Source organism: Quercus robur, chromosome 10, assembly GCF_932294415.1.
Source record: "Quercus robur chromosome 10, dhQueRobu3.1, whole genome shotgun sequence".
Lineage (NCBI taxonomy): Eukaryota > Viridiplantae > Streptophyta > Magnoliopsida > Fagales > Fagaceae > Quercus > Quercus robur.
The window spans coordinates 19,061,377-19,089,220 of NC_065543.1; the positions used below are offsets into that span (position 1 = coordinate 19,061,377).

The window sequence follows — 27,844 nt, forward strand, 5'->3', positions numbered from 1 at the left end:
ATAAGTTTTTGTTATGCTTTATTTTTTATTTATGATTTTTATTTTCTAACAAAGCGCAGCTAAAACATGAAGAACAAGAACAGTTGTGGAGAAGTGACAAGTCCCATATTCAAGGGCGGGAATAATGCAATCTCCATTTGAAAAAGTAGGTACCTATAAGCTAAGCTCAGCAACATTAAAAAAACTAAGTTACAAACGTAGGTGTAGACTTCTTTAATACCACTCCTCCTAACTACATGTTCTCACATGGCCCCACTTTTTATTTTTTCTCAATTGTTTTGATTTTTGAACACAGAAACAAAAGTAAACTAAAACAAAAAATAAAGTTAAAAAGTAAAAACAAATACGAAGTACAGTATTTCAATATTCTCTCCATGTGTCTGTCTTCTTCATCAATCCCTATACAATACTCTACATTTTCTTCTGACATTCCTCATCAGATCTCTGCACATTGTCAAAGCTTGTGTGCGTTCTCTGATTTTCATTGCGGTTTGGCTTGGATGGGATTCAACATTTTCAGCTATCTCGAAATGGGTATTCTCATTTTCTTGTTGGTTTTCATCATGTGATATGTTTTGAGTTGTATTCGAAGTGGGACTTTGGCTCTTTCTTAGTTTTCTTCAAGATATTTTGAAATGTGGGTATTGTCTAGTTCACACTCCTCTGTGGTCCTCTCCCAACTTTTTATTTTTTTTGGGTTTTTTGTCTGTCTGTCTCTCTCAGACACAGACACAAACACAAACACAGACACATACACACGCACACACATATCGTATGGCGTAAAATTTGGGGAATTTGGTAGGTAACGATAAACAGTTTGATAGAATATTGTGCTTGAAGTAAGTAATTGTAAATAGTTATACGGTTCAAATAAATTGCTGTTATTGCTTTTCCCTTTCTATTTCAGACTACATGGCCTTTCCCTTTCTTCTGGGTTGGTGTAAAAAGGTTTATAAGTTTTTTTAATTTTGTTCAGGGTAGATTGGACTGTGGAGTGAATTGTAAGTAAAGCTGGTAATTACCAATATATCCAACCTCTTTTGGGTTAAACAGTTGGTCATATCTTATTGCTTCTTTTTGTTGCTTACAACCGTTTGGAAGCTCAGAATTTCCCATACAACACAAACCCATGACAGGGTTTTTATAGTTGTGGATGATGTGCTTGTTCCCTGGTTTTAATTGTAAGATTTTCATTTTGAATTTCAATCAGTGAAGGTTCAAAGTTTGTTAGCTCTGGTGTTGTTGTTATTTGGTGGTTGTTTCTCAATGTAGCACTTATGGTTGCTGGTTTTTTATTTATGAAGTTGTAGATGAAAATCTATGTGAGAGGCTACTGAGGTGAGGCTTTGCTGGGATTTGAAATGGACAGGCGGAGCTGGCTATGGCGAAGAAAGTCTTCAGAGAAGAGTCCTGGTGAGACCGAGAGTTCGGGATCATTATCTTCTCATTCTGAAAGATTTTCTGATGAGCAGGTAGGTGGTTTTGGGATTTGTGGTGTGAAGGAATCCATTCGATGAATTGGGTTGTTGAATTGTATGAAAAACTGGGATTTGCATAGATAATGATCATTTCTTGTCCAATTCATTCTTTTTGATCCCTTTTGTTAATGACTATTTGTAGGCAATTTCTTTTCTGTACAAAAAAGGAATTATATTAAATGTAGTTCAAATGTCTTAACTCATTTTGTTGAAATATTCATGCCATTATAATCAGAAACCACTTCTTTCTTCTCTTTTCCTTTTCCTCTTTTGTTTACTTATTAATGACGCTGGAAAGTTGGTGTCATGGGACTTTTTTTCCATGTATCAAATATGCTCTGCAATGACGAAAACTATCTAGACCAATGTGATCACAGAAGCAAAAGGTGGCAATTCTAAAAGTGCATGTCTTGACTCTTGAGTTCCTCCAGGGTGTCCATGAAAATAGTTATGTGAGTGTGTGGATGTGGAAGATTAAAGCATGGATTTATACTAGTTGATGTATAAATTAAGACAAGAAAAAACTGTAATCACCTGCTGGGAGGGGTAGGGGTTGGGTTATACAACAGTGAGTCTGCGATGAATTTGCTCTCTGATTGATTACATTCTATGTGATTGACTCTCATAATATTCAGTTAACCGGTCAATTAATCTAAAGTATTGACTATTAAAATATATCAGTGTTGTCTAAACTCTAAACAAAATTGTTCAGTTGAAATACCAAAAACTAAAGTTGTTAATAGCCATTTCCACATGAAGCTTGGCTTGTTTTCCTGTAACAGAACTATCAACCTGTTACCTTTCCTCTTTCAACTTTCAAGTGTGATACCTTAGAATAGGAATTTTTATGGACAAAGTTTAGCTACAAAATTAGGCTACAACCTTACTCAATAAAATAAACATTATATTTTGAAAATCTAATTGTTAAATTGCATGTTCTTTACGTTCTTAATACACATATCAAATTTTGTGTTAATTGGATATTATTTACTATGTGATCTATAAAGTTTATATTTTATGCATAATTTTAAATTACAAAAACTTGCAATTTATTGATGACATAGCTATTAATTTTTAATTTTCTAGAAATTTTGTAAGCATAGAGGATATAAGAAGAAGATGTAATCAAATGGTGGATTTATCAAAATTTAGATCCAATAAAAAGATATTGAGTGAATTTGTAAACTTAGGCTATAACTAATTTTGTAGCTAAATTTTGTCCAATTTTTATACACCCAAAGATGCAAACAGTATAAAAAAAACTCAAGATACCTTGTCCCATAACTTTTATTTTATCACTTCATATAGGATTATCACGGAATATTCCTCATAACCAGGGGAAGACCTAACAAATCTTTTAATGATTATTCAGATAGATGAGATAATTCAGCTTTTTAGTCCACATCTTTGGATGCATTTTGTATGTGGAGTTCATCTTCCCTTCCCTAGCACATACAAACTTCTCTTCAGAGTTATTTCTCTTTACAAATATTAATTTTCCCTCATTGGCTTTCTTTTTTACTAAAGTGTTCTTTCTATCTTCTTGGTCAATTTTTCCATATGTTTAATTCTTAGGTCATCATTCTCATTGCCTGTTTTACTTTGATTCTTGTTTTTTTATTCATATTATCTTCACTCATAATTTCATTTCTTTCAATACTTTGAATCAACCTTTGTCCCTCAATTTGTATTTACTTCAAACATTCACTTTTCTGTGAAATTAGACAAGTTGAACTGATAAAACAATGAAAGAAAGGGTCATTGGCAACAATTGTTGATATGGAAAATAGAGAACATTGAATAGAGTTCAGAAATTTCATCTTTAGCTGTTGGAGTTAGTTCACTGTGAAGCTGCAAACTTCAATATCAAGAAGTCACAAATCAGTTTGGCAATGAAATTTTCAAGGAACAAGGGCTTTATCGATCACTTTGTTTTCATGGTCTCGTGAGAATAAATTATTCTGCAATTCTCACCTTATCAGATTCGGAGGTGACATAAGCTATGGATGGAATGTACTAATAAAAGATGCGATATTATCAACTTAAGCCTTGGGTTCCTTTGAAGAAAACAAAGGAAATGAGATGTTAAAACAATATGGGAACTTTAGCTGTAGATAGGTTTTCTTGTTCTCACCACTAGTTAGAAAGTGTTCTGAATCAAGCATGTCCTGAATATATTTTATTCTCTGATATTAGTTATCATTTGAAATTATAAATATATATGTGATTCCTTGCAGTGTGAGTGGTCTCGATGAGCTTTGTATGAAATTTGTGGTGTTGTGTGCTTCCTTGACTCAATTATAATTCCTTTAAAGGATGAATGTTGTGATCTAGAAATGTTGCATGATTTTGGTCTCTTGTAAGTTTCAGATTGGTTTTGCCCTTTGAATGATGTGGTAGGACAAAATCTTATTTTATTTACTATGTTGTGAAAGGCATATCCAGCTCAAAGTACTCAATCACCAGAAGTCACATCTAAAGTTGCAATTGTTGATGAAGAAGCTAATGATAGTGTGAAGACCTTAACGGAGAAACTATCTGCTGCTCTTCTGAACATTAGTGCCAAAGATGACTTGGTAAAGCAGCATGCCAAAGTTGCAGAAGAAGCTGTCTCAGGTATTCTTTCTTCAACTGTTTTTATTCATGAAATTTCTCTTAAACAATGGTGGCCAAAAAAAGATGTAGAACTCCCATTGGAAATTAGTTTGCAATATTATTTTTGTTACATCAAATAAATCTGAACTTGTGTTGTGAAAAGGTCTATTTAGGGTCACACCATTTCTGAAAGTCCAAGAACAAATTTCAGGGAGAAATATTGTTAAACAATATTGAGGGAGGAGTGACGTGTGAGGTTATAATCAAGACATCATGTTATGATGTTTATTTCAAAAGAATACATTTTTGTTACATTTTTCCCCTTAAATCATATTTATCAAGTATTCGCATGAATTATTAATCAGGAATTGATATTAAAACTTCCAGGAACACAAAGTTTAGGGAGTCTTTTTGTTTTTGTTTTTGTTTTTTAATAAGTTAGGAAAGATATTCACCAATCTTAAATAGGTATATTTAAAGTTTAATTATTATGGGAACACTTTTTGGTTGGTGTTTGGTGAGCTCCTCCTTTTAGGGGCTATTACTTGTTGATTTTAAATTTACTTTAGTGGCCACCATATGTGTGTAATAAACTGGTTTCCTTGATTGCCTTTCTAATGCTAGGCTGGGAGAAGTCTGAAAATGAAGTATTAGCTTTAAAGCAACAACTTGAGGCTGCCAACAAGAAGAACTCAGCTCTTGAAGATCGTGTTGGTCATCTTGATGGAGCATTGAAAGAATGTGTGAGGCAGCTTAGACAATCCAGAGAAGATCAAGATAATAAGATCACCGAAGTTGTTGCGAAGAAAACTCATGAATGGGAATCTACAAAGTCTGAGCTTGACAGACAGCTTTCTGAGCTTCAGGCTCAACTTCAGGCCGCTAAAGCTGAAGCTGCTGCTTCAATTAATTCTGATCTCCGCCCAAAGCTTAAGGCTGTAGAGAAAGAAAACTCAGCCCTCAAACTTGATCTTCTTTCTCGAGCTGAGGAGATAGAACTCAGGATTATGGAGAGGGACTTGAGCACACAGGCTGCTGAAACAGCCAGCAAACAACATCTAGAAAGCATCAAGAAGGTGGCTAAGCTTGAAGCTGAGTGCCGCAGGCTAAAAGCTACGGCTCGTAGAGCTTTCCCTGCTAATGATCACAAGTCCTTTACTGTCTCCTCATTTTGTGTGGAATCTTTCACGGATAGCCAGTCGGACAGTGGGGAAAGGCTACTTGCGGTTGAAACTGATTTGCGCAAAATGAGTCGCTTGGAACCTAATTATTGTGAATCAAGCCGTTCTGACTCATGGGCATCTGCTCTAATCACAGAACTTGATCAGCATAAGAATGAGAAGGCTCTTGGGAGGAGCCTTACAGTCTCTTCAGTAGAAATCAATCTCATGGATGATTTCCTTGAAATGGAAAGGCTTGCAGCTTTGCCAGACACAAAAAGTGGGAGCCGTTCCCTTGAAAAAGGGCCTGCTTTGGATCAAGTCAATGCTGCCGAAAGCCCTATGAAAGCAGAACTTGAAGCCATGATTAACAGGACTGCTGAACTGGAGGAAAAGTTGGAGAATTTGGAGGCCGAAAAAGTGGAATTCCAGATAGTTTTAACTGAATGCCAAAAGCAGCTGGAGACATCAAGGAGTCAGCTTAAGGAAGCAGAGGTAAGGTTGGTAGAACTGCAGACTCAGTTAGCACTAGTGAACGAATTAAAGATGGCGGCAGATCAAGAAGTAAAGGTTACCCAAACAAAATGGGAAATGGCAGAGTCACAACTCAGAGTTGTTGAAGCTGAGGTCAAAACCTTGCATTTGAAAGTTGGTTCATTAGAAGAAGAGGTTGAGAAGGAGCATGCCTCTTCAGCAGAAAATGTGGTCAAGTATCAGAAATTGGAGGATGAGCTTTTAAGAATGAAAAGAGAAGCCGAGCTCCACCGTGAAGCTGAGCTCCAGCGCTTGACAAACACTAATGGTGAATTGAAGATAAAGGAGGTTAGTTTGCTAAGACATAAATAATAATCTGTTCTTATTTAGAATACAGGAATATATATATATATATATATATATATATATATATTGAAAACTCATCAAATTCCTTTTGCAATTTTAATATATTTAAAATGCAGAAAATCATGTTAAGTTCCTATTAGGAAACAGTACCGGTAGTGTTAAATGTTAATGACACATTGGCTGTTTAAAATCCATGAATGCCTTATTATTAGCGCATGATTGGTAGTGACTACTGATTTCATACGGCTGTTATGACCCCATTTCAAGTATTTACAAGAAAAAGAAAGCATATGCAGCAGTCTCTGTCGGAAAGTCTTCCTTAAAAGATGACATGTGCTACAATGCAAATTATGTAATACTTAAGAGATATGTTATTACTTGTTTATGTCTGGTAGGTGGATGATGCGATAATCCATTTTCATTAATTAGGCCGCATGACCATGCTTGCAGAACTACCAATTAGCCTCAAGTTCAATTTTCAACTTCTGAAACTGAGTCTTTCAATTTTTCTGTTAAGCTACTTGACCACAAAGTAAGATTTAGGTATTTCCTGTTAGCAGTTTCAAGATGGTCCCTACTCCCTAACCAAATAAAAGCAATTATGCTTTTAAGTTGTAAAAGTACATCTGAAAGCTACCATGCAGTAGGTACGTGATATGGATTATTACCATCTGCTATGGCTGTTGATGTGCTGCCCATTTTAGTTAACTAGTCTTTGCATGATACTGCTTGCAGAACTGCCATTCTGCCAATTAGTTTCAAGTTCAATGTCTTCATTCCCAAATAGAGTCTTATCCTTCTCTGGAAGCTACTTGATTTAAGTCTGCCACAAAGTAAAAAAAGGTACTTTTGGTTAAGCAATTTGGAGATACATTCCCAACCAAATGAAAGCAAATATGCCTTCACTGATAGAAAGTAAATTTGAAAGTTAACTGAGCAGTTTTTAGAAGTCATGTCTTGAAAGACCCCATTAAACTGCTAAACTGAATTGGGACTATAAGAGATGTGAGGTCCCTGGGTTCAAGACCCATTGGGTACTTGTGTAACTTATCAATAAGAAAAAAAGAAATCAGAGGCCTGACAAATCTGCATCTTATAGATTTCCAATTGAGCAAATAAGTGCTTTTATTTATTTATTTTTTTAATACCAACTGCTTTCCTCAATATACTGGTTTGATATCTTGATGTTTATGACAGGAAAAGGAACTTGCAGCGGCTGCGAGTAAATTTGCAGAGTGTCAGAAAACAATTGCATCCCTTGGCCAGCAGTTGAAGTCTCTTGCAACACTGGAAGAATTCCTGATTGACTCTGAAAAGCCTTTGGAACTCACTAGTGAGGGAATTCAAGGGCCTAAAAATAGTAGAGAACCATTGAAATTGCAAATTAGCAACCTGAATTTGCCAAAAAGAGATTCTGACTCTATGAAAATAGTCAGTGATGGTTCAAGTCTTTCAAAGAACAGCTATGAAAGTGAGTCATCATTATCACCAAACCCATCCAATGCCTCTGAGAAAAACCGAAATGGGTTTGGGAAGTTTTTCCCTAGAAATAAGAGTGTGACTCGGAATGAAAATCTGTGAGAATGATAAACTAGAGAAATTGATAGAAAATTAGTAGGCTTGAATTTTTCTTTGTAAAGTTGCTTTATTTGTTCTTATTACCAACACTGTAGATTCGATGCTTGCGAATCAGCAGTTTTATTTACATACAAGGTGCATCTTGGAGAACAGAAATTGTTCAAAGAAGTTATAGTGATACGTCAAGTTCGAAATTAGAATTTCTAATTGCTTTTTAAGTTTTAACTGCATTTCTGCTCTTGGTTTCAAGTAATCGGCATCTTCAAAAAGCATTGATGTTAAGAACGGGGAGTGTTCTACATGATTAATGAGTGGCTTATTTGAGCTACACGTATGGTGCATTTAACCTTTTCTATCCAAAATTTGTGACTGGTGAGGATGGCAGTTGATCGATTTTTTATTTTTTGAATAGAGAAAAAAAGAACCAAGGTATTTTCCAGGATTTATACATTAAGAAGGGGTTGTCATTACAATTAGGGGGATTATTAGCATAATGAATTGTGATGGTCTTGGGCATTTTGAGAAAAGCTGGATACAAAAAATTTGACAATTGTTGATGTGGCAGATTGTTAGTGGTAGGTAAAAAAGTGATGTTAGTGGTGAACTCAAATGAGAACCAGTAAAATGCTTTGTCAACTCAATTATTGTGAAAAATATAATGAATTCTTCTGTATATGTAGCATTGTTGGGGACATTTCTCTGGGATTGTAGTAAATACAACGAATTGCTATGGTGGTTGGGGGTCATGTCCGGTAAGCAAACAACTCTGCAAGTCAAATTGACATTTATTAGGTGATTGTATTGGTACACAGATGTTACAACTCTGCAACTCTGCAAGCAAACATCTCTACCAATTACATATATATTTCATGAATTGCTTGGTAGACAGATGTGAATTATGTAATATATATTTGACTAGCAGTCTGGCACGTAATAATATTTTCTTCAAATGAGTTTCAATTTATTGAATGCATAATTGATGTCTAAAACAGTTGCTTTTTTAATGGTGAGATCAACCCACAATTATATACTAATTTATAATCAATACTGTAGATTCAATGCTTTTGTATGAAAAAACAAATAGGCAAAAAAAAGGGGTACTGGGGTGAGAGAGGCTCGAACTCTCGACCTCAGGATCACTCAGAAGCTATGAGACCTACGCGCTAGCCAACTGCGCCACCACCCCAGTTGAGTCTTTGCTATTAAGCAAATTAATATGTACGTAATATATGGGGGGAGTTATTAATAATTATCCCGCTGAATCAAACTACTAAAAAGTAAAAACATTACAAAACCACAGGTTAACATGGGCTGCAATACTATACCCCTACTCCAATCATAATATTAGACCAAACCAGAATTATAAAAATTAAGATACATTTCATATGCTACACTACAGTATGCAAGGAAGGACCCCCAATATGAAATTCAGTTTTTGACATTCTTTTACGATTTGTAATAAGTCTAGAATTAACATCATATTTGATTGCTTGAATGAGACCTTTAGATTTAAATTGCTCATCGAGAACTATTACAATTCTTGTGTAATGGATATGATATATTGTAGGAGACCACGCAAATGTATTAACTGATTTTATTCCCTTTCTTTTAGTGTATGAACTATCCAATGAATTTCGTACATATATATATTTTTTTTGAGAATGAATTTTGTACATATTCTTTTGGTAGAGAAATATTCATAGAAAAGATGGTCTCTCGTTTTTTTTTTTTTTTTTTTTGAGAATGAATTTCATACATATTCTTTTGGTAGAGAAATATTCATAGAAAAGATGGTCTCTCGTTATTTTTTTGAGAATGAATTTCGTACATATTCTTTTGGTAGAGAAATACTTATAGAAAATACGTATTCTTTCGTACAATGAATTGCTCGGGCATTTTTCTGGGATTGTAATTACATTGATTTCTGGGCTTTTTAAAAAAAATTATTTATATTAGGTTTTGATTTGATGTTGCACCGGCTTTAAATCTCTTCTCTATTTTGTCTTCCTCACTTTTTTTTGGTGTTGCTCAATATGTTGTTGATGCTGTGACTGCCAATAATGATGGTATTATAATTAAATTATAGAGTCCGAATTTGATAAAAACCTAGTGTTAAAACTCAGTTTTACACCCTCTAATATGACAATGACACGTAAGCTTTTTTCAAATAATTTCAAATAAAAGAGTAGCCCCTGATACAACAAATCATAACCCATTAAAAACTCACTCACCCAAATATTTAATAAAAAAAAAAAAAAATGAAATCTGCAATCGTCAAGCAGCCGGAGTTGTTGCCTTCATCTGGGGCAAGCCAAAAAATACGTTTCTATACAATTCACATAACAATATCTGTAGCTAATGTAGATGACAAACAGAGCTCTGGCGAGGTAATGGGATGGTAAACAGAGCTAGCTCTGGCGAGGTTTGTGGCGGGAGGCGGAGGAGTTGAGGGGAGATGAAATTTTAGGAACTCTTTTTCACGTCTAGTTTAAAAAATGTGAAATAGGGTTTTTAATTTTTTTGAGATGTTATTAAGTGTATTAGGATGTATTGATTTTACAATAAGTTTTAAGTAAAACACTGATGTGGCATGTCCTTATTGGTTGGTGTAAACTAAAGGGTTTACATCCTGTCCTTATTGAATTTATTCTCTAAATTATAATGGTTTCCCATGTTAATGTTATTGGAATATGAGGTAGTGTTTCGGAATTGTTAGGGATTTTCTAGGTTTCTACTTTCTAGTAAGGGATACCGGTGTTTATTGACTTGGGATTTCTCTTATTTTTTCATCCTTATTGCTTTAAATTTAACAAAGAATCTAGTTAACAGGTACCCTTAGGGCATTTGTTAATAAATTATTCTAGAAAATTTCTAATACCACTTTTATGAAAGATATTAAAATTTGTCAAAAAAGTTAGCTATTTTTTTTTTCCTTATAAAAATTTTAAAAAAATATTCTTTAGCCAATGCCTTTAGGGTATTAGTTAACTTTTTCCTTTAACAAATTTGTGATATAATTGTCAAGCTCAATTGACGCATCTTGGGTCAAGGGGGAGGTTCAAGGCAATGTTAGTAAAAGTGTCAAACACACTTAAGAGCACCAGTCTCTTAGATCTTAAGCACAAAATATAAAGCACAAGCACTAAATAGACATTTTTCAAATATTACATCCAATAAACTCTAAAAGAAATATTCATATCATATAATTTTAAAATATATAAATTGAATTTATATATTTTACTCACTAGGTACGTGCAATTGTATAATGTTTGTAAGTTTTAATTTTACATAAATTATTTCAATTTTCCTAAAATTTTAATATAGTAAATTTTCTAATCATAGAAATTTTAAATATAACATTTTATATAACTCTTTTGTTTTATAAAAATACTTAATAGTAATAGTTAAGACTTATGATCAAATGATCTACATGATTCAATCAACATAACATTATTCATATCTTTTGACATTTAAATCATTTTTATTTTGTGTAATACAACACCTTAAGAACAGTGTTTGTATAATAAGTCAACGGTTCATGTCATTTCCTTCAAGATCAAACAATTAATTTTAATGATTCATATCTTAGCAATAAAATTTAAAAAGTATGTCTAGTCATGCTTTGTGCATTTCCAAAAAAAGCATGCCTAAAGTGCTCTTCACTAAATGAGCTTTGCATTGGCCAAACAAAGCACTTATACCTTGGGCTTTGACCCTTAAGTACGCTTAAGCGCGTTTTTAACAACATTTGTTTAAAGTTTAAATCAATCTTCCCCATTGTAAATATTAAATTATCCAAAATAAAATAAAAATAAAAATAAAAATAAATGAGGGGTATAATTGGCAATGTTAAAAGTGTTATAGGTTACATCCCCCTAGATGATTAAAACATCAAATCTAAGGGAAATAAATAGCCTTTTTCTTCCCCCACCTTTGCTTTCTCTTGTATCTTTTACTCTCCTCTTCCTTCACACTTTCAAACACATTGTTAGGATTGCTTTACCCTATTTCATTTGACCACTTTGACTAATATCCTAAGCATGATTACTAGTTTGCATAATTGAGTGTAGCTAATAAGAACCTAACTGAGAATTTATTCGGACTCAACCGATGCATAGGTCTCTGTAGGTGGCTTGTGCCCGAGGGTTAACTCAATACGTGTGGGTCCAAAGGTTCGCCATGGAGAGGTTCCACATCACTAAAAAAAATAATAATAATAATGCACCAAGCACCATGCATTGGTTTAGTACTTTTACTTGCCTTTAGTTGTCTTAAAATGGAAATACTAGGGACACAAAAAAGTCCAAAACTTTTGCCACAACTTATTACATGCCGAGTTGTTGGTAGTGTTAAACATCAAGCACTGCCTCTCTCTCTCTCTCTCTCTCTCTCTCTCTCTCTCTCTCTCTCTCTCTCTCTCTCTCTCTCTCTCTCTCTCTCTCTCTCTCTCTCTCTCTCTCTCCAGACATCACTTTGTAGAGCCATAATTTGACTATTGTTCTAAAAGTTGATTTGGACAAGAAATAAATAAGCTAGAGCCTAGAAGATTGTAGAACTGAAACTATAGAGACAAAAAGAAGAATACTCTAGAAGCTATCATGGGTTAGAAATTAAAAAGGGTTCGGTTAATGTATGTCTTTAGGGCTTACATTAACTGTACATATTTAGGAATAGTTTTTTAGTACTGTTTTGCTTTTATATACGATAGAGATGACTTTTATGGGAATAAGTGAAAGGCATCTGACTATTTATATTTTTTTCAAAGAAACCAAACTACTCTTCACTCATTTCTCCTCCTCCTCGAAAGTTGAAACACAAGTTACACAACTCAAACAAGTTAATCGAAAACAACACTCTACCACCAAACAACCTCTTATAGAGTAAATTTGGTGGGTTTATTAGTTTATATCACAGTTAATTATTTTAACCACAATGAAATTTATTGTGAAATTTATTATAAGTATCGTGAAAAGTAAATTTATTATAAGTATCAATTGTGTCTATTATTCACGTCATTTTTATTTTGTCAGGTGATATTATTTTATTGGACAAACTAAACATGTGTAACAAAATACTATTTTATGCCTTATGCACAAAATACCTTCTCTTGAAATTGGCGCGCATTTGACAACTAATTAAAAACTAGCTTTTTGCTTAAATTATCTACTATTGGGGGGTCTTACACTATTTTTTTTGGTCTTAGCTTGATTTCAAATAATTTAACTTTTAAGCATTTTGAAAACTAGGGTGCTAAATGGCTATGCTTGCAAACTTGGGTGTGACATGAACTAGAAGTTAGAATTCTAGAAAGAAAGAGACTACTTTCTAACAAAGTGAATGTTAAAGATCAATCTAATGTTCACCACTTCTACCATTCTAAGCTACAACTCTAAATCATGTATTTATGATTATATTTCGTTAGAGTTTCAGTAGGTAAGAATTTTTGGACCCTTTTGGTGGTGAAAACGGGGTATTTATAAAACAATTAGTGTTCTAGGATTAGGTGAGACGTTAATTTGGGCAGCCAGTTGATTATGATGGTTGCCCTAGCATCTCACCAAAATGGAAATGGATTGATTTGAGACTTCTATCTAGAAGATGCGTATGCATCATATACCCTGTGTACGAACCTTTTGTAAACCTTAGGCAAATTAGGTCAGAAATGGGTTTTTAGGCTTAATTCTTGGGTCACATTTAGGTTTGGGCTTGGTTATGTTAGGCCACCTTTGGGTTTATTGGCTCATTGGGTTCCATACATGATGCTAATCATTTTGGAAGCAAACTGATTTCTTATCATTGGGACCAGGGACCTTGAATGTAAGTCAAAACAAAATCAGGTATCTACATATGTAATACGTAGAAAAGTTTTTATATAAAGATGATATATATAGGAAAAAGTTTAGTTACAAAATTAATTATAGCTTAAGGCTACAAACTTATTTAATAATATCTTTTTATTGGAGGTGAATTTGAAAAATCCACCATTGGATTACATCTTCCTCTTATATTCTCCATGTATGCAAAATTTCTAGAAAATTAAAGATTAATAACAATGTCATCAATAAATCGTTTAAATTACAAGTTTTTATAGTTTAAAATTATGCATAAAATATAAGCTTATAGATCATATAATAAATAATATATGATTGATACAAAATTTGACATGTGTATTGAAAACATAAAGAACATGCAATTCAACGGTTATATTTTCAAAATATGTAGTAATGTTTATTTTATTGAGTAAGATTGAAACTTTAGACTACAACCAATTTTGTTCCTAAACTTTGTCTATATATATATATATATTCTACCAATAAATCAAAATGTAATTTAAGAGAAATATTCATTCCTTAAAAATAATTATTTATAACATCTTGTGCATTATTAGAAAAAAAGTATGTTAGAAATTGAAAATATTCTTTTAAGTTTTAAACAAACTTTTTAAAACCAAATTTTTTTTCCTCCCAACAATGCAAAACACCAAAAATATATTTAAAAAATTAATAAAACTCAACAAGACTACAAATTCCAAACCAAAATGTAAAAAAGTTTACTTAAACATCTTTTATGTGATATTAAGATTGAAGTTACCAATTAAAATTTAAAATAGAAAAAGCGGTAGCTGGAATAAGAGACGATAAGAAAGAATTGGGAAAAAAAATCACTTCTATTATTGCTGATCTATGTGGATTCATCATTCATGGATGAGAGAGAGAACAGATAGGGTGAGATTTTTTTTTTTTTTTTTTTTAGAATAGAGTGAGAGAGTTTGGTAGAGAGAGAGAGAGAGAGAGAGAGAGAGAGAGAGAGAGAGAGAGAGAGAAAAGGGAAAGAGAGTGTTTGGAGCATGTTTAAATTTTTTTACTATTTAGAGAATGAATAGTTACTTTTACTTTTTAACTACTCACTTTTTTAAATATACTTTCTAATAGACTCTCTATCATTTATTTATTCTATTTAAATATTATTTCTTTACTATTATTTTAATCTCCCTCTATCCCATTTAAATATTATCTTTCTATACCTTTTTTTAGGTAATTTATTCATTAATTTATCAACAAAAATTATCATTACACATTAATTTTTTTTAAATCAAATTAAAATGGTAATTTCAATTAATTGAACTACGAGAATACTAGCCTCATAGCACGTGCTCACGTGTGTACTTAGAGGTTCTTTTCTTTTTGGGTAAAGGTTAATAATTTGCATCTATTATAATTTGAGATTACTATATTTTCCAATCACGAAAAAAAAAAAACTAGGAGTATGATGAACAAATTATTTCACCCACAAACGCATAATACTCTCATCACAGCCCTAGGTTTTTTTTTTTTTTTTTTTTTTTTTTGTGATTGGAAATTATAGTAATCACAAATTATAATTGATACAAATTATTAACTTTTACAAAAAAAAAAGAGCATTTGAGCACACGCGAGTGCGTGCACTATGGCTAATTTTTCTATCCTATTTAAATATTCTTTCTTTATTATTATTTTAATTACCATCTATCCTATTTAAATATTATCTCTCTATACCTTTCTTTAGGTAATTTAATCGTTAATTTATCAACAAAAATTATCATTATAAGTTATTTTTTTAAAAAAAATTAAATTAAACCCATTATATCAAACAATTAAACCCAAAAAATCGGCTTATGAAACACTCGGCTTATTAAACAAAAATAATCATTACCCGTTCCTTAAAAAAAAAAAAAACTACACCACTAATTAAACCCTTTTTAATTAGACCACACACAAAATGCTTCATCTTATCAAAAAATGAAAAAAAAAAAAAAAAAAAAAAGGACAAACAGAGTGAGAGAGAACGGCAAAGGCCAAAGAGGCAGAGAGAGATCTTGCTCCACTATTGAACGAAAGATACAAGCCAGCGGAGAATCGGCGTTCATAGTGCCAATCTGCATGCGCCTTCCACTCCACCACCGCTCATCTTCCTTCCTAATGCAGCCCAGATGGGTCAGATCGGCTTCGTTTTTGTTGTTGTTGTTGTTGTTATGATTTGATTAGTTTTAGGATTGTGTTTTTGAATTTGTACTTTGATAAGATTGTGTTTTTGAGTTTGTACTTTGATTGTTCTTGAGTTTACAGATTTTTGAGAGAGAGAGAGGCTTTGGCCTTTGTTGTGTTTGTAGCCGTTGTGAATATGTTGTTAATTCTTTTGCTAATAAACAGTATGTGATCAAATTAAGAGAGCGACCGTACATTAGTCAAAAAAAGAAAATAGAAAAAGAAGAAGTTTAGGAGTTGTTTGGATGAGTGATTTCCATAACTCATAACTCTGTTTCCATAACTTATAACTCAAAAATGGTGGGACCCATAGCTGAGAAGTCCGTTAGGAACCACATAACTCTGTTTCCAGTTTTTTTGTTTCCATTATTTAATTCTCTGATTTTTGAGTTATGAATTATGAAAACTGAAAACACATTTTAGCTATTTTTAATTTTCATAATTCTGTTTTCAATAACATTTTTGTAATTAAAATTATATATAGGTCCCACGGTTAGACTTTTTGCTCTCTCTAATAGACTTTATCTTCTTTTCACTTTTTCCTTTTTTTTCTTTTGTCTTTCACATGTCTGGGACACACCTCTCTCTATACTCCTCCTCTCCTTCTTCTTCTTCTTCTTCTTTCTTCTTTTCTTTTCTTTTCACTTTTTGGGTTTGGTTTTTTTTTTTTTTTTTTCTCCTTTTCTTTTTTTTCTTCTTTTCTTTTCACGTTGGTTTCTGGGTTTGTTTGTTTGTTTTTTTTTTTTTTTCACTAGGTTTCCATTATTTTCTTTCCTTTTAGAGACTGTTGGAGAAAAAACACTCACCAAAGTAAAGATGATTTTGGATTGCGATGACGGTGCAGTGCTCGATAAATGTATTGAATGACTATTCATTTGTTATTTGTTGAATGCACGTATTGAGTATAATGAATGAGGTATGATGGGCATTTAGTTATATTTTTACCGAAATAAGAAAGAGACATGTTTGACTAGCTTAAAATTAATGCTCTCAACGACATCATGATCAAGTTAGTGGCTTTGTTCACAAAAAGAATAAGAAAAGTTGTTGTTCCACGTAAAGTGGCACAATAATGGTTGCAACTTGTCCATGTAACAAATACGGAGTTGTAGTTAATAAAGAAGTGACGGTGACTCCATATAAAAACACCCTTTCATGTGGCCAATGTCGTCCCACTTGATGGGGGTACCAAAATTTCTCACTCAAAGAATAATTATAAGATGTCACGTGTGAACAGTAGGTGGACCCCACAGGCAACATAAGGTATCTTCTCTTCCCTGCAAAGTCAATCACGGTTTTCCATAATTTTTTTTTTTGGGCTGTTTGCTTGATTGACGGGTTTACTCTTACCTTCAAAAAAAATTGATTAACATTTTAATGGAATGATAAAAAACTATTATCGGTAGTGAATATTTAATTGACAGACATTACTTTTGTATATATTAAAAATTAATTAATTAATATTTTAATTTAATAATAAAAAATTATTATCAAGTGGGGAAAGAGGTATTGATTAAGTGATTAACGCATGTGGAATCCAACTCAACTTTTATTTTATTTTTTTATTCTTTCTGCTAGTGCTGTGCAAAGAACAATCCAGCCTCTTCGAGTTATATTACATTACTACTCAATTCTGTGATATCTGTAGACAGTATTCACTAGCACATCTGTAATCTGTTGAGGAGTAGTCTCCAGAGAAATAGAAATGGCCGAGGCAGTTGTCTCCAGCGTTGTAGAAGCACTCATTTCAAACTTGACTTCCAGTCCTATCCAGCAATTTAGAGGGTATATGAACGTGGAAGAGGAACTTGGGAGGCTCCAGCAGGCTGTTTCCAGAATCCAACCTCTTCTTTTGGATGCAGAGGAGAGGTACACTCAGAGCTATGAGGTCAAAATTTGGCTTGGAAAGCTTAAAGATGCATTTGATGATGCTGATGACTTAGTGGATGATTTCTCCACTGAGGCTCTGCGGCGAGAACTGATGCACCGTGGTAGAAGCTTAAAACTGGTACGTATCTTCTTATCCAAGCTTGCATATGGTTCAAAAAGGCTGCCTAAGTTTAAAGCAGTTAATAAGAGAATAGAGAAAATTGCATCCGAAGGTGACAGATTTCAGTTTAATAACCAGCGTCCTGAGATGAAGGAGAGAAGAGAGACTCTATCTTCTCCTTCGTCACGCGAGGTCGAGATTATTGGGAGAGAGAAGGAAAAGAATGCAATTGTAGATGATCTAGTGAAAATGAAATATAAACTATAAATAAAATAAAAAGGTATAACTTCTTAAGGTAATTTATTTAAGTCAAAATGATTCATTGGAATTAATTGATGAATTTTATTTGTAACAAAATTTTCATTTATTGATTCTACAATAATTTAACAAAAATGATAAATAAATATTAACATTATATTTTAATATATTTGAAAAATAAATTAAGAACAAAAGAAATATATGTACTTTATTTATAATTTCTTGAACATTATATTTTTTTTTGTAAACATTTTTTGATCATTTATTAAACTCTTATTTCTTTTTCTATTTTTTTCCTTGAACATTGGACTCTTCTTTTAGTGTTTTCTATGATATTGGTAAAGTGAGGGAGACTAAAAAATAAATATTAATAAAGTAAATATTGGTAGAAGATGAAATAGAAGATGAAGGAAAATGGTAAAAAGAACATTTTTGTCTCGTTAAAAAAAATTGATGACAACTTAGTAATTTTGCTTAGTTAAATCCGGCCATGTCAAAAGATTGCTGGCAATCACTTGCCAGAGCAAAGAACCCCTTTTCACCCCATTTCAAGTTTCTACGCACAAGAGGCCCACCACTAACATTGGCATAATCGTGTGTTCTTAGGGCATATGATAACGAATGCCAATTTAAATAAAAAAAAAAAGCTATTGTCTAGAAATTACTAAAACTCTACTGCAGAAACTTTAAGGGCTGGAATGCTCTTAAAATACATGTTAATCATATATTTTAAGAAAATTTTTATGAAAAATTGAAAAAATTAACAAAAAATTTTGTCAACTTTTTTTAATTTCTTATAAAAATTTTCTTAAAATGTTAATTTATACCCTAAAGACAAACGTTAATAAATCCATAGTATAAATAGGAACATTTGGTTCCCACTTATTTGAAGTACTTGTGTAAGGTGAAGTGTGTGAAGTGAAGAAAAGAAAGACAAGAGCTAGTGTGTGTAGGTGTCTAGGTGTATTTATGTGAGTTGACGTGCGTCTTGTAAAAGGTAAATAAGTGGAGACGTGAAAGGCAAAAATAAAATAACGTGTGTCTCTAAGCAAGTGTGAGTGTGTGACTCGTGTCATTGTAAAAGTATACTTTCAACTTGTCAATATTGTGAAATAAATTTTGTTATCTTCTGCACATGTTTTCCTCTTTTGTTCAACAAGTAGTAGAGGTAAAAGGTTACTACATGCTTCCACCACTCATAATTAGTCATGTTCAAAAATTGTGAATTTTTTTTTTAATTTTTTTATCTATCATTGCTCTCTCAAGATAAAAATAGATGATGTAGGCTAAAATTGTTGGATATATTTAAAACTTTTCTAAACCCATTATTTTAGAAGCCCAACTACCTACAGCTGCTAATGAGGACCGTTCCACTCGTGCCCCCTTGGGCGGGTCTTTCTTGCACTCACCTTAAGGAACCTATGGCCATTTTTATATAAGTCGAAGGCGACCACTAAATTGTTTGAATAAGACGTACTAGTCATTGACCGAAGGAGAAAGACTAAGACAACTCTTTTCGGGTTATGCCATAAAGAAAGACGTGTCTCTCGGTCTCCTCGATACACTACCTTAGACAGCTTGCGTGAACAAAAAGGAGGCGTACTAAAGGTTCCTATTCATCTGGAAGTTCTTCTCAGATACAAGGAAATGATTAAGTTCCAAAGGCAAAGATCGTAGTTCTTGAACGAGTAATCGAAAAGATTCTGGCCATAACTTCTATTCAAGTAGTTTATGTGCCTGCAGACGATTTGACCGATCCTGCTCCTGGCACGACATTTGCACATTTAGATGCTACTACCGTACTATCAAGAGGATTAGCTGCCAAAGGTATCTATCCAGCAGTCGATCTTTTAGATTCAACTTCAACTATGCTCTAACCTTGGATCGTTGGTGAAGAACATTATGAAACTGCGCAAAGAGTTCCTACTCGAATTGCCCTATAGCACGCTTCCCTTCTTCCTTACCCGCTTCCATTGATTAGGGGCAAAGCATTGGCTTAGTTAGTGCCTCTCTCTCTGTATTGGCGCTCATATGCGGATTTTTTACATTGCAATGTCAGTCATAGGACCAACAGAGTAGAAGCATTCGGATCCTAACCACCTAGGCCCACAGGTCGGATCCTTCCTATCCTATTGCATGCACCTATGATGGCCCTTTATGTTTGGATTAAGCCTAAGCCCATGACTTATTAAGTCAGCTAGTATGTGGAAAGCATAAGGCTCCGTTTGGATGAAGGAGTGGAAAAGTGGGAGGATGGAAAATTGTGGGAGGATGAAAAAGTGGGAGGATGGAAAATATTTAGTTTTCCCCCTTATGTGTTTGGTTGGAGGGGTGGAAAAGTAGGATGGTGGAAAACTCTTTTGTTTGATTGGAGAGAAAAAAGGAAGGATGGAAAATGTAATTTATATAAATTGACTATTATACATTTGTTACATAATATGTAAGAAATAGATTTATTTGTACTCATTATATAATATAAAATTTACCACATCATATATATAAATTTATATTATTATTTTTATTATTATAATGTAAAATGAGGAGTATAATGAGGACAAGAAACAATAGATCACGTTGAAAAAAAAAAGAAGAAGAAAAAAAAAAGAAAAAAGAAAAGAAAAGAGATGAGAACCTGGACCACTGGACGATGTGCTGAAGGTAAGATGAGAAGATGAGAAAAAGTGATAAGGATTTGTGGGCAAAAGTTTTCAGGTGGGGTAGGTGAAGGGCATGAATGAGGGTAGGTGGGAGGGCATTATGGTAAAATAACAATGAGGCCGTTTTCTCTCATTGATTTTCCTCCCGATTTGGGAGGAAAAAATTTGTGGGCCCGGGAGAGAAAATTTTCTCCCGGGTTTTCCACTCTTCTTATTTTCTTCCCATTCCCAAACAGAGGAAAACTCAGTTTTCCACCCCATTTTCCTTCTTATATTTTTCATCCTTTCTAAATTCCACCCAACCAAACACAGTGTAAATAAATCCCCTAATATCATCTCTTTCCTTTCCTAAAACCTGTGATTTTGGCAACAATGTTATCAAAGGGATGAAATCCCTTAAATTCCTCTTTTGTTGGGAGAATCTCCTAAACCCTATCATTCTTTTCTTTCCTTATTCACTCTTGAAAAAAGTCACAACTTTCAATGATCATAAAACTAACAGCTGCAATTGGGTATTTTTCCATGGAGAGCAAATTCAAATGGAGCCAGCCAATTGCGTGAGTGTGGGTAATTTCTTATTATATGTAAGTCAGCTCTTCTATATAAGACTAGTTCCAAAAAAGATCAATATAGAACGGAATCTAATATCTTTCCCTCTCTCTCATACTTGAAAATTCCGATTGGGCATCTTGTGACGAGTTTGAAGCTCTGTTTGTGAGTGCATACTAATAGAGTTGCCGTTGTATCCTGGAGAACGATTGTCTAAGCCATTTGCATCAAATATCATTACAGTGGGGGTGAAATCATTTCTTAAGGACACCAGATTTAGTTTCGTGCCTCAGCTATTGATAAGTTTATCTTCTCTACATACTTATTCCATACCACTAATATCATTGTATTTGATTTATATTTTTGCTAATTAATTTGAGCAGTTTTCAGAATATATCTCCAACAATTGCACTGAATTCCATGTTTATGTTTACTCCACCAACGTCATATCCAAATGCAACCAATGTGTGTTATCAATATTCCTACTTGTGATTAGTTTTGGCAAACTTATACCTATTACATCACAAAGTTTAATGAACTGAAATTGAATCATTAATTTGTGGTGGGTGATATGAATTATGTTTTATGATTGGTGAGTTTTGATGTTTGTTTATTATAGGTATGCCGAGTATGAGTAAAAAGAGGAAAAAAAGAAAGAAAAGAAAGGCCAAAACTTGTTAGGCACACTCTATTTCACACAAGACACAACTTTACACACATGCACAATTTGAATTGAGAAGTCACTATTTCCAACTTATGTAGACTTAGCATGGTTCATTTTATGATAAAGAGTTATCATCAGGATTAAACGCCATAGATTGAAATCTCTAAAAAAACAAAATAAAAAACAATGTCCATCTTATATAAGTTTACATGCAGGGACGGACCCAAGTGGGGGCCTGGGCGCCCCCTAGTCCAATTTTTTTTTTTACTTGTTATATATATATATATAAATGCCCCCTTTCAAAACCTTAAGCCCTCCTCAAATAGCAATTATCCAACTCAAAAACTTAAGAAAAATAATAAAAACATTCATAATGGTGATTGTATTTTAGCAAAATAAACTAGTTTGCCAAAAAAAAAAAAAAAAAAAAAACCATGTGTTATTGGTGAAGTTAAAGCTAAATTTTTTGCAACTACAGTAAACTGTTAAGATTATAGTAAGTTGTTAAAAATAAAATACAATTTTTTGTTTTTTACTTTTGTCTTTGTTGATAAATTATTGCATCTTAATGTATTAAGAAACAATGATTTTGGGTATTTATAACTTGTTAATACTATATGGATGCTTATTTGGAGTTTTTTTTTTCTTCTTATACTCCGGTTTCCTCTAGCTTGAAATCCTGGGTCCATCCTTGTTTATATGGTTTGTTCACAAATCACATTTATCTAGTTGCAAGAGAAGTTGAATAGCAGCTGTGGGGCCTGAGAATTCAGGGCCCAAGCCCATTATACATCAAGGCCCAAGGACTCAGCCCAAGGAAGGATTCCTCCTCGGACAGGCCAGGCCGACGAGAAAAGTGACGCATCAGACCACTCCACGAAAGAGGATAAGTACTAAGAAGGAAAAGGACAAAAAGAAGCATGTAAATATCCAAGAAAAAGCTACTGCCAATGCATTAAGTGCTCTGCAACTAAATGAACCCTGCTTTCCAGCCTTTACAACCACCCCCAACGACTTTAGGGATGGGCTGATGGGACAAGTATCAGGGCCATAAATATAACTCTACACGTGGACCCTAAAGAGAGGAGGAAAACGAGTATAAAAGGAAACTAAAGCCAAAGGAAAAGGGGGGGGGGGAATAATGGCCAAAAAAGTAGAGCCTCCCATCCCACCTCCAGGAGAAAGACTCCAGGGGTGAAAACACCTTAACGATATATGCACACCACAAAAAACCCACCGTCGGGTAACCTTTTTTCTTTACGTGAGTTCGCCTAAAATCAGGTCCGGACCATCGCCCCGTGATCAACGGCAAGCCTTTTAAGCCCACTATCTACAAATCATATTGTGAGGGATCTTTCATGTGCGAGCCCAACGACATGCCTGGGCCGTTAAATAATCGTGTCCCTACAATTGGCGCCGTCTGTGGGAAGGCTTGCGCGTTGGCGCAGGTGGCGTTTGAGTCAATTCTCTAGCAAACAGAGATTCGCGGGGTTTCCTCCATCTTCGGCGACTTGCAGTTTGTTGCTCCGACATAAACTTCTGCTAGGGGCTACGCCCTGCAGTGCCAACGGCGTGGGCAGCTCTAGGGGCTTCCGGCCTCAAGCCAACTCTCCCCGCCATGGTCTAGGGGCTGACCTTCGAAAAACAAATAAGTACAAAAAAGAAAAACTACAAGTTTTGGACAGAACCAAGGCCTTGCATGGTCCTCGGACTCAAGCCTATGGGGAAACCAAGTACTCAAAAGAAAAAACTACAAGTTTTGGATAGAACCAAGGCCTTGCATGGTTCTCGGACTTAAGCCTATGGGGAAACCAAGTACAAAAAAGAAAAACTACAAGTTTTGGACAGAACCAAGGCCTTGCATGGTCCTCGGACTCAAGCCTATGGGGAAACCAAGTACTCAAAAGAAAAAACTACAAGTTTTGGACAGAACCAAGGCCTTGCATGGTCCTCGGACTCAAGCCTATGGGGAAACCAAGTACAAAAAAGAAAAGTTACAAGTTTTGGACAGAACCAAGGCCTTGCATGGTCCTCGGACTCAAGCCTATGGGGAAACCAAGTACAAAAAAGAAAAACTACAAGTTTTGGACAGAACCAAGGCCTTGCATGGTCCTCGGACTCAAGCCTATGGGGAAACCAAGTACTCAAAAGAAAAAACTACAAGTTTTGGACAGAACCAAGGCCTTGCATGGTCCTCAGACTCGAGCCTATGGGGAAACCAAGTACAAAAAAGAAAAGCTACAAGTTTTGGACAGAACCAAGGCCTTGCATTGTCCTCGGACTCAAGCCTATGGGGAAACCAAGTACAAAAAAGAAAAACTACAAGTTTTGGACAGAACCAAGGCCTTGCATGGTCCTCGGACTCAAGCCTATGGGGAAACCAAGTACTCAAAAGAAAAAACTACAAGTTTTGGACAGAACCAAGGCCTTGCATGGTCCTCGGACTCAAGCCTATGGGGAAACCAAGTACAAAAAAGAAAAACTACAAGTTTTGGACAGAACCAAGGCCTTGCATGGTCCTCGGACTCAAGCCTATGGGGAAACCAAGTACAAAAAAGAAAAGTTACAAGTTTTGGACAGAACCAAGGCCTTGCATGGTCCTCGGACTCAAGCCTATGGGGAAACCAAGTACTCAAAAGAAAAAACTACAAGTTTTGGACAGAACCAAGGCCTTGCATGATCCTCGGACTCAAGCCTATGGGGAAACCAAGTACAAAAAAGAAAAACTACAAGTTTTGGATAGAACCAAGGCCTTGCATGGTCCTCGGACTCAAGCCTATGGGGAAACCAAGTACTCAAAAGAAAAAACTACAAGTTTTGGACAGAACCAAGGCCTTGCATGGTCCTCGGACTCAAGCCTATAGGGAAACCAAGTACAAAAAAGAAAAACTACAAGTTTTGGACAGAACCAAGGCCTTGCATGGTCCTCGGACTCAAGCCTATGGGGAAACCAAGTACAAAAAAGAAAAGCTACAAGTTTTGGACAGAACCAAGGCCTTGCATGGTCCTCGGACTCAAGCCTATGGGGAAACCAAGTACTCAAAAGAAAAAACTACAAGTTTTTGACAGAACCAAGGCCTTGCATGGTCCTCAGACTCAAGCCTATGGGGAAACCAAGTACAAAAAAGAAAAGTTACAAGTTTTGGACAGAACCAAGGCCTTGCATGGTCCTCGGACTCAAGCCTATGGGGAAACCAAGTACTCAAAAGAAAAAACTACAAGTTTTGGACAGAACCAAGGCCTTGCATGGTCCTCGGACTCAAGCCTATGGGGAAACCAAGTACAAAAAAGAAAAGTTACAAGTTTTGGACAGAACCAAGGCCTTGCATGGTCCTCGGACTCAAGCCTATGGGGAAACCAAGTACTCAAAAGAAAAAACTACAAGTTTTGGACAGAACCAAGGCCTTGCATGGTCCTCGAACTCAAGCCTATGGGAAACCAAGTACAAAAAAGAAAAGTTACAAGTTTTGGACAGAACCAAGGCCTTGCATGATCCTCGGACTCAAGCCTATGGGGAAACCAAGTACAAAAAAGAAAAACTACAAGTTTTGGACAGAACCAAGGCCTTGCATGGTCCTCGGACTCAAGCCTATGGGGAAACCAAGTACAAAAAAGAAAAACTACAAGTTTTGGACAGAACCAAGGCCTTGCATGGTCCTCGGACTCAAGCCTATGGGAAAACCAAGTACTCAAAAGGAAAAACTACGATGCATTGACCTTAGAATCCATCTGAAGAGAACTCTCCATTAACAATTGGGTTAATCCCTAAACTGCAGGGATTCCCAAGTCTGCTCTCGGATCCTCGGTACCAAAGGGATTGATGCAATATGGAGCAATATGTTACCAAAAACGCAATTGGAGTCCCTTACTGTTCAGTTACCCACTCGGATGAATCATTCAGAGTTTATTGTTCTCGGACGGTCTCCTTGCACGTATTACGGAATATTCAGCTGTTATCTCGGTTAGTTTCCTAAGTTTAATTTACTGCGAATTATCGTTATTATGCTTGGTAATGTCGGTAAGTTAGGGTTAGTCAGATTATGTTTCTAGGTTTCCTGCTCTAAGTGTTACTGAAGAGAAACACACACGGAGCACATACATTCACAGAGTAATTGTTGCAAAAAAAAAAAGAAAAATATTCAAAACAAGTAAATAAATTCCTCTTTTATTAAGATAAATAAATAGTACAGCGTACAATGAAAAGCTGGAATAAGCTTATATTAAAGCTAACTATATAAGCGAAAAGAAAAATACAAAAGAATAAAGATAAAGCCGAGGAAGTAGCACAGAGGAGAAGTTGGCTGCTGCTTCAAGACGTTGTTCAAGGAAAACCATTCCTCAATACTTTTACATGCCTATAACTCAGGCAGCAAAAGAGCCCGACTTCGGGCCGGCACCGTTGAAGAAAAGGTGCAGGGAACCGGAGGTTGATGAGCCTCCACGGAACCACGCCTGCGGTACCGCAGACGGCGCTGATGGCGGAAAACCTTTCTTCTGACACACCAGAAATCTGGTGTGACCAGAACCTGCTTCGAATTTTGACTGAAAGAGAGGGGGGATACCGCCCCCACCATATCCAAGCGAGAGGACACCTTAAATCTGTGCCTCCCCTGCCCAGACCACATCACCTTAAGTCTTGGAAGGATCCGGTGCCTCTGCGGCGGGTGAAGTCCCTCCACCTTCACCCTGGCCTCAAACATGTTGCACTAAGAGGAGACGATACTGGAAGTGGGATCTAGTTATGGAGAAAGGGTTATGATTCTGAAGAGAGCAGAAGGGTTTATATGCCAGGAGAACAGCCACCTGTCCTACTTATATAAAGGGTAAGGAGGTGTCATTTAATTTAATTTGAGCAGATTCCCAAGAAACGCTGCAGACAAGGCAGCTCTGACACAATTTCCCAACACCATCCTCCACCACAAGATTTAAAGGTCCTCGTGAAGGCGCGCCTCGAATACTGTAATGACAAAAGGCACTGCGCGGATGAAGAATAAAGTAATGCCTCTTAATTCGGCACATCTCCCGCGCAAATGGAAGGACACAAGCAGCAGTAAGACATGGAATTTGAACAAGTCACGAGGTGGGCTCAGCATCACCAAAACCCTCATTCCCAACTAAAAAGTCGGGCAGCAGGATTTTGAGGGGCTATTGTGGGGCCTGAGAATTCAGGGCCCAAGCCCATTATACGTCAAGGCCCAAGGACTCAGCCCAAGGAAGGATTCCTCCTCGGACAGGCCAGGCCGAGGAGAAAAGTGATGCATCAGACCACTCCACGAAAGAGGATAAGTACTAAGAAGGAAAAGGACAAAAAGAAGCATGTAAATATCCAAGAAAAAGCTGCTGCCAATGCATTAAGTGCTCTGCAACTAAATGAACCCTGCTTTCCAGCCTTTACAACCACCCCCAACGACTTTAGGGATGGGCTGATGGGACAAGTATCAGGACCATAAATATAACTCTACACGTGGACCCTAAAGAGAGGAGGAAAACGAGTATAAAAGGAAACTAAAGCCAAAGGAAAAGGGGGGGGGGGGAATAATGGCCAAAAAAGTAGAGCCTCCCATCCCACCTCTAGGAGAAAGACTCCAGGGGTGAAAACACCTTAACGATATATGCACACCACAAAAAACCCACCGCCGGGTAACCTTTTTTCTTTACGTGAGTTCGAATAAAATCAGGTCCGGACCATCGCCCCGTGATTAACGGCAAGCCTTTTAAGCCCACTCTCTACAAATCATATTGTGAGGGATCTTTTATGTGCGAGCCCAACGACATGCCTGGGCCGTTAAATAATCGTGTCCCTACAGCAGCCAATCATGAGAATTGCCAAATTAGCTTTCTTGAAATTTTGATTGGAATTGCTAACGGAAACATAACATCTACTACGGTTTTTTATTTTATTTTATATTTTATAAATAGTCATTTTTTTCTTAATTGGATAATTTCACTGAGGGAGTGGTGATTTAAATCTTGAATGTCTTCGTTGGAAACACTAAGAAGTGTTAGTTGAATTACAAGGCTCTTGGTCATAAATAGTCATTTCTAGCTATC

At 35.4% G+C, this 27,844-nt stretch overlaps 1 protein-coding gene and 1 non-coding gene across 3 annotated transcripts; one reads left to right on the forward strand and one right to left on the reverse strand.

The window, feature by feature from the left end:
- The first annotated feature begins 360 nt into the window (after positions 1-360).
- Positions 361-7,869, forward strand: LOC126701591 (filament-like plant protein). 2 transcript variants are annotated; one of them, XM_050399789.1, is made up of 5 exons: positions 361-534; positions 1,305-1,472; positions 3,914-4,094; positions 4,698-6,055; positions 7,271-7,869. In XM_050399789.1, the coding sequence occupies exons 2-5, from the start codon at positions 1,362-1,364 to the stop codon at positions 7,652-7,654; spliced, it is 2,034 nt and encodes a 677-aa protein (XP_050255746.1). In that variant the 5' UTR covers positions 361-534; positions 1,305-1,361; the 3' UTR covers positions 7,655-7,869. The 2 variants fall into 2 exon arrangements, with proteins under 2 accessions (XP_050255746.1, XP_050255745.1); XM_050399788.1 differs by lacking the exon at positions 361-534 and adding an exon at positions 871-1,181.
- An 883-nt stretch (positions 7,870-8,752) lies between these two features.
- Positions 8,753-8,837, reverse strand: TRNAM-CAU (transfer RNA methionine (anticodon CAU)). The gene is given in 2 exon segments: positions 8,753-8,788; positions 8,800-8,837. It is a non-coding gene; the product is annotated as a tRNA-Met (tRNA).
- Between the last annotated feature and the right edge of the window lie 19,007 nt (positions 8,838-27,844).

Coding starts and splice junctions, on each gene's coding strand:
- LOC126701591 (XM_050399789.1), top strand. CDS start 1,362: ATGGACAGGCGGAGCTGGCTATGGCGAAGAAAGTCTTCAGAGAAGAGT. Junction 1,473..3,913: donor AAAGATTTTCTGATGAGCAG/GTAGGTGGTTTT, acceptor ATGTTGTGAAAG/GCATATCCAGCTCAAAGTAC. Junction 4,095..4,697: donor TGCAGAAGAAGCTGTCTCAG/GTATTCTTTCTT, acceptor TTCTAATGCTAG/GCTGGGAGAAGTCTGAAAAT.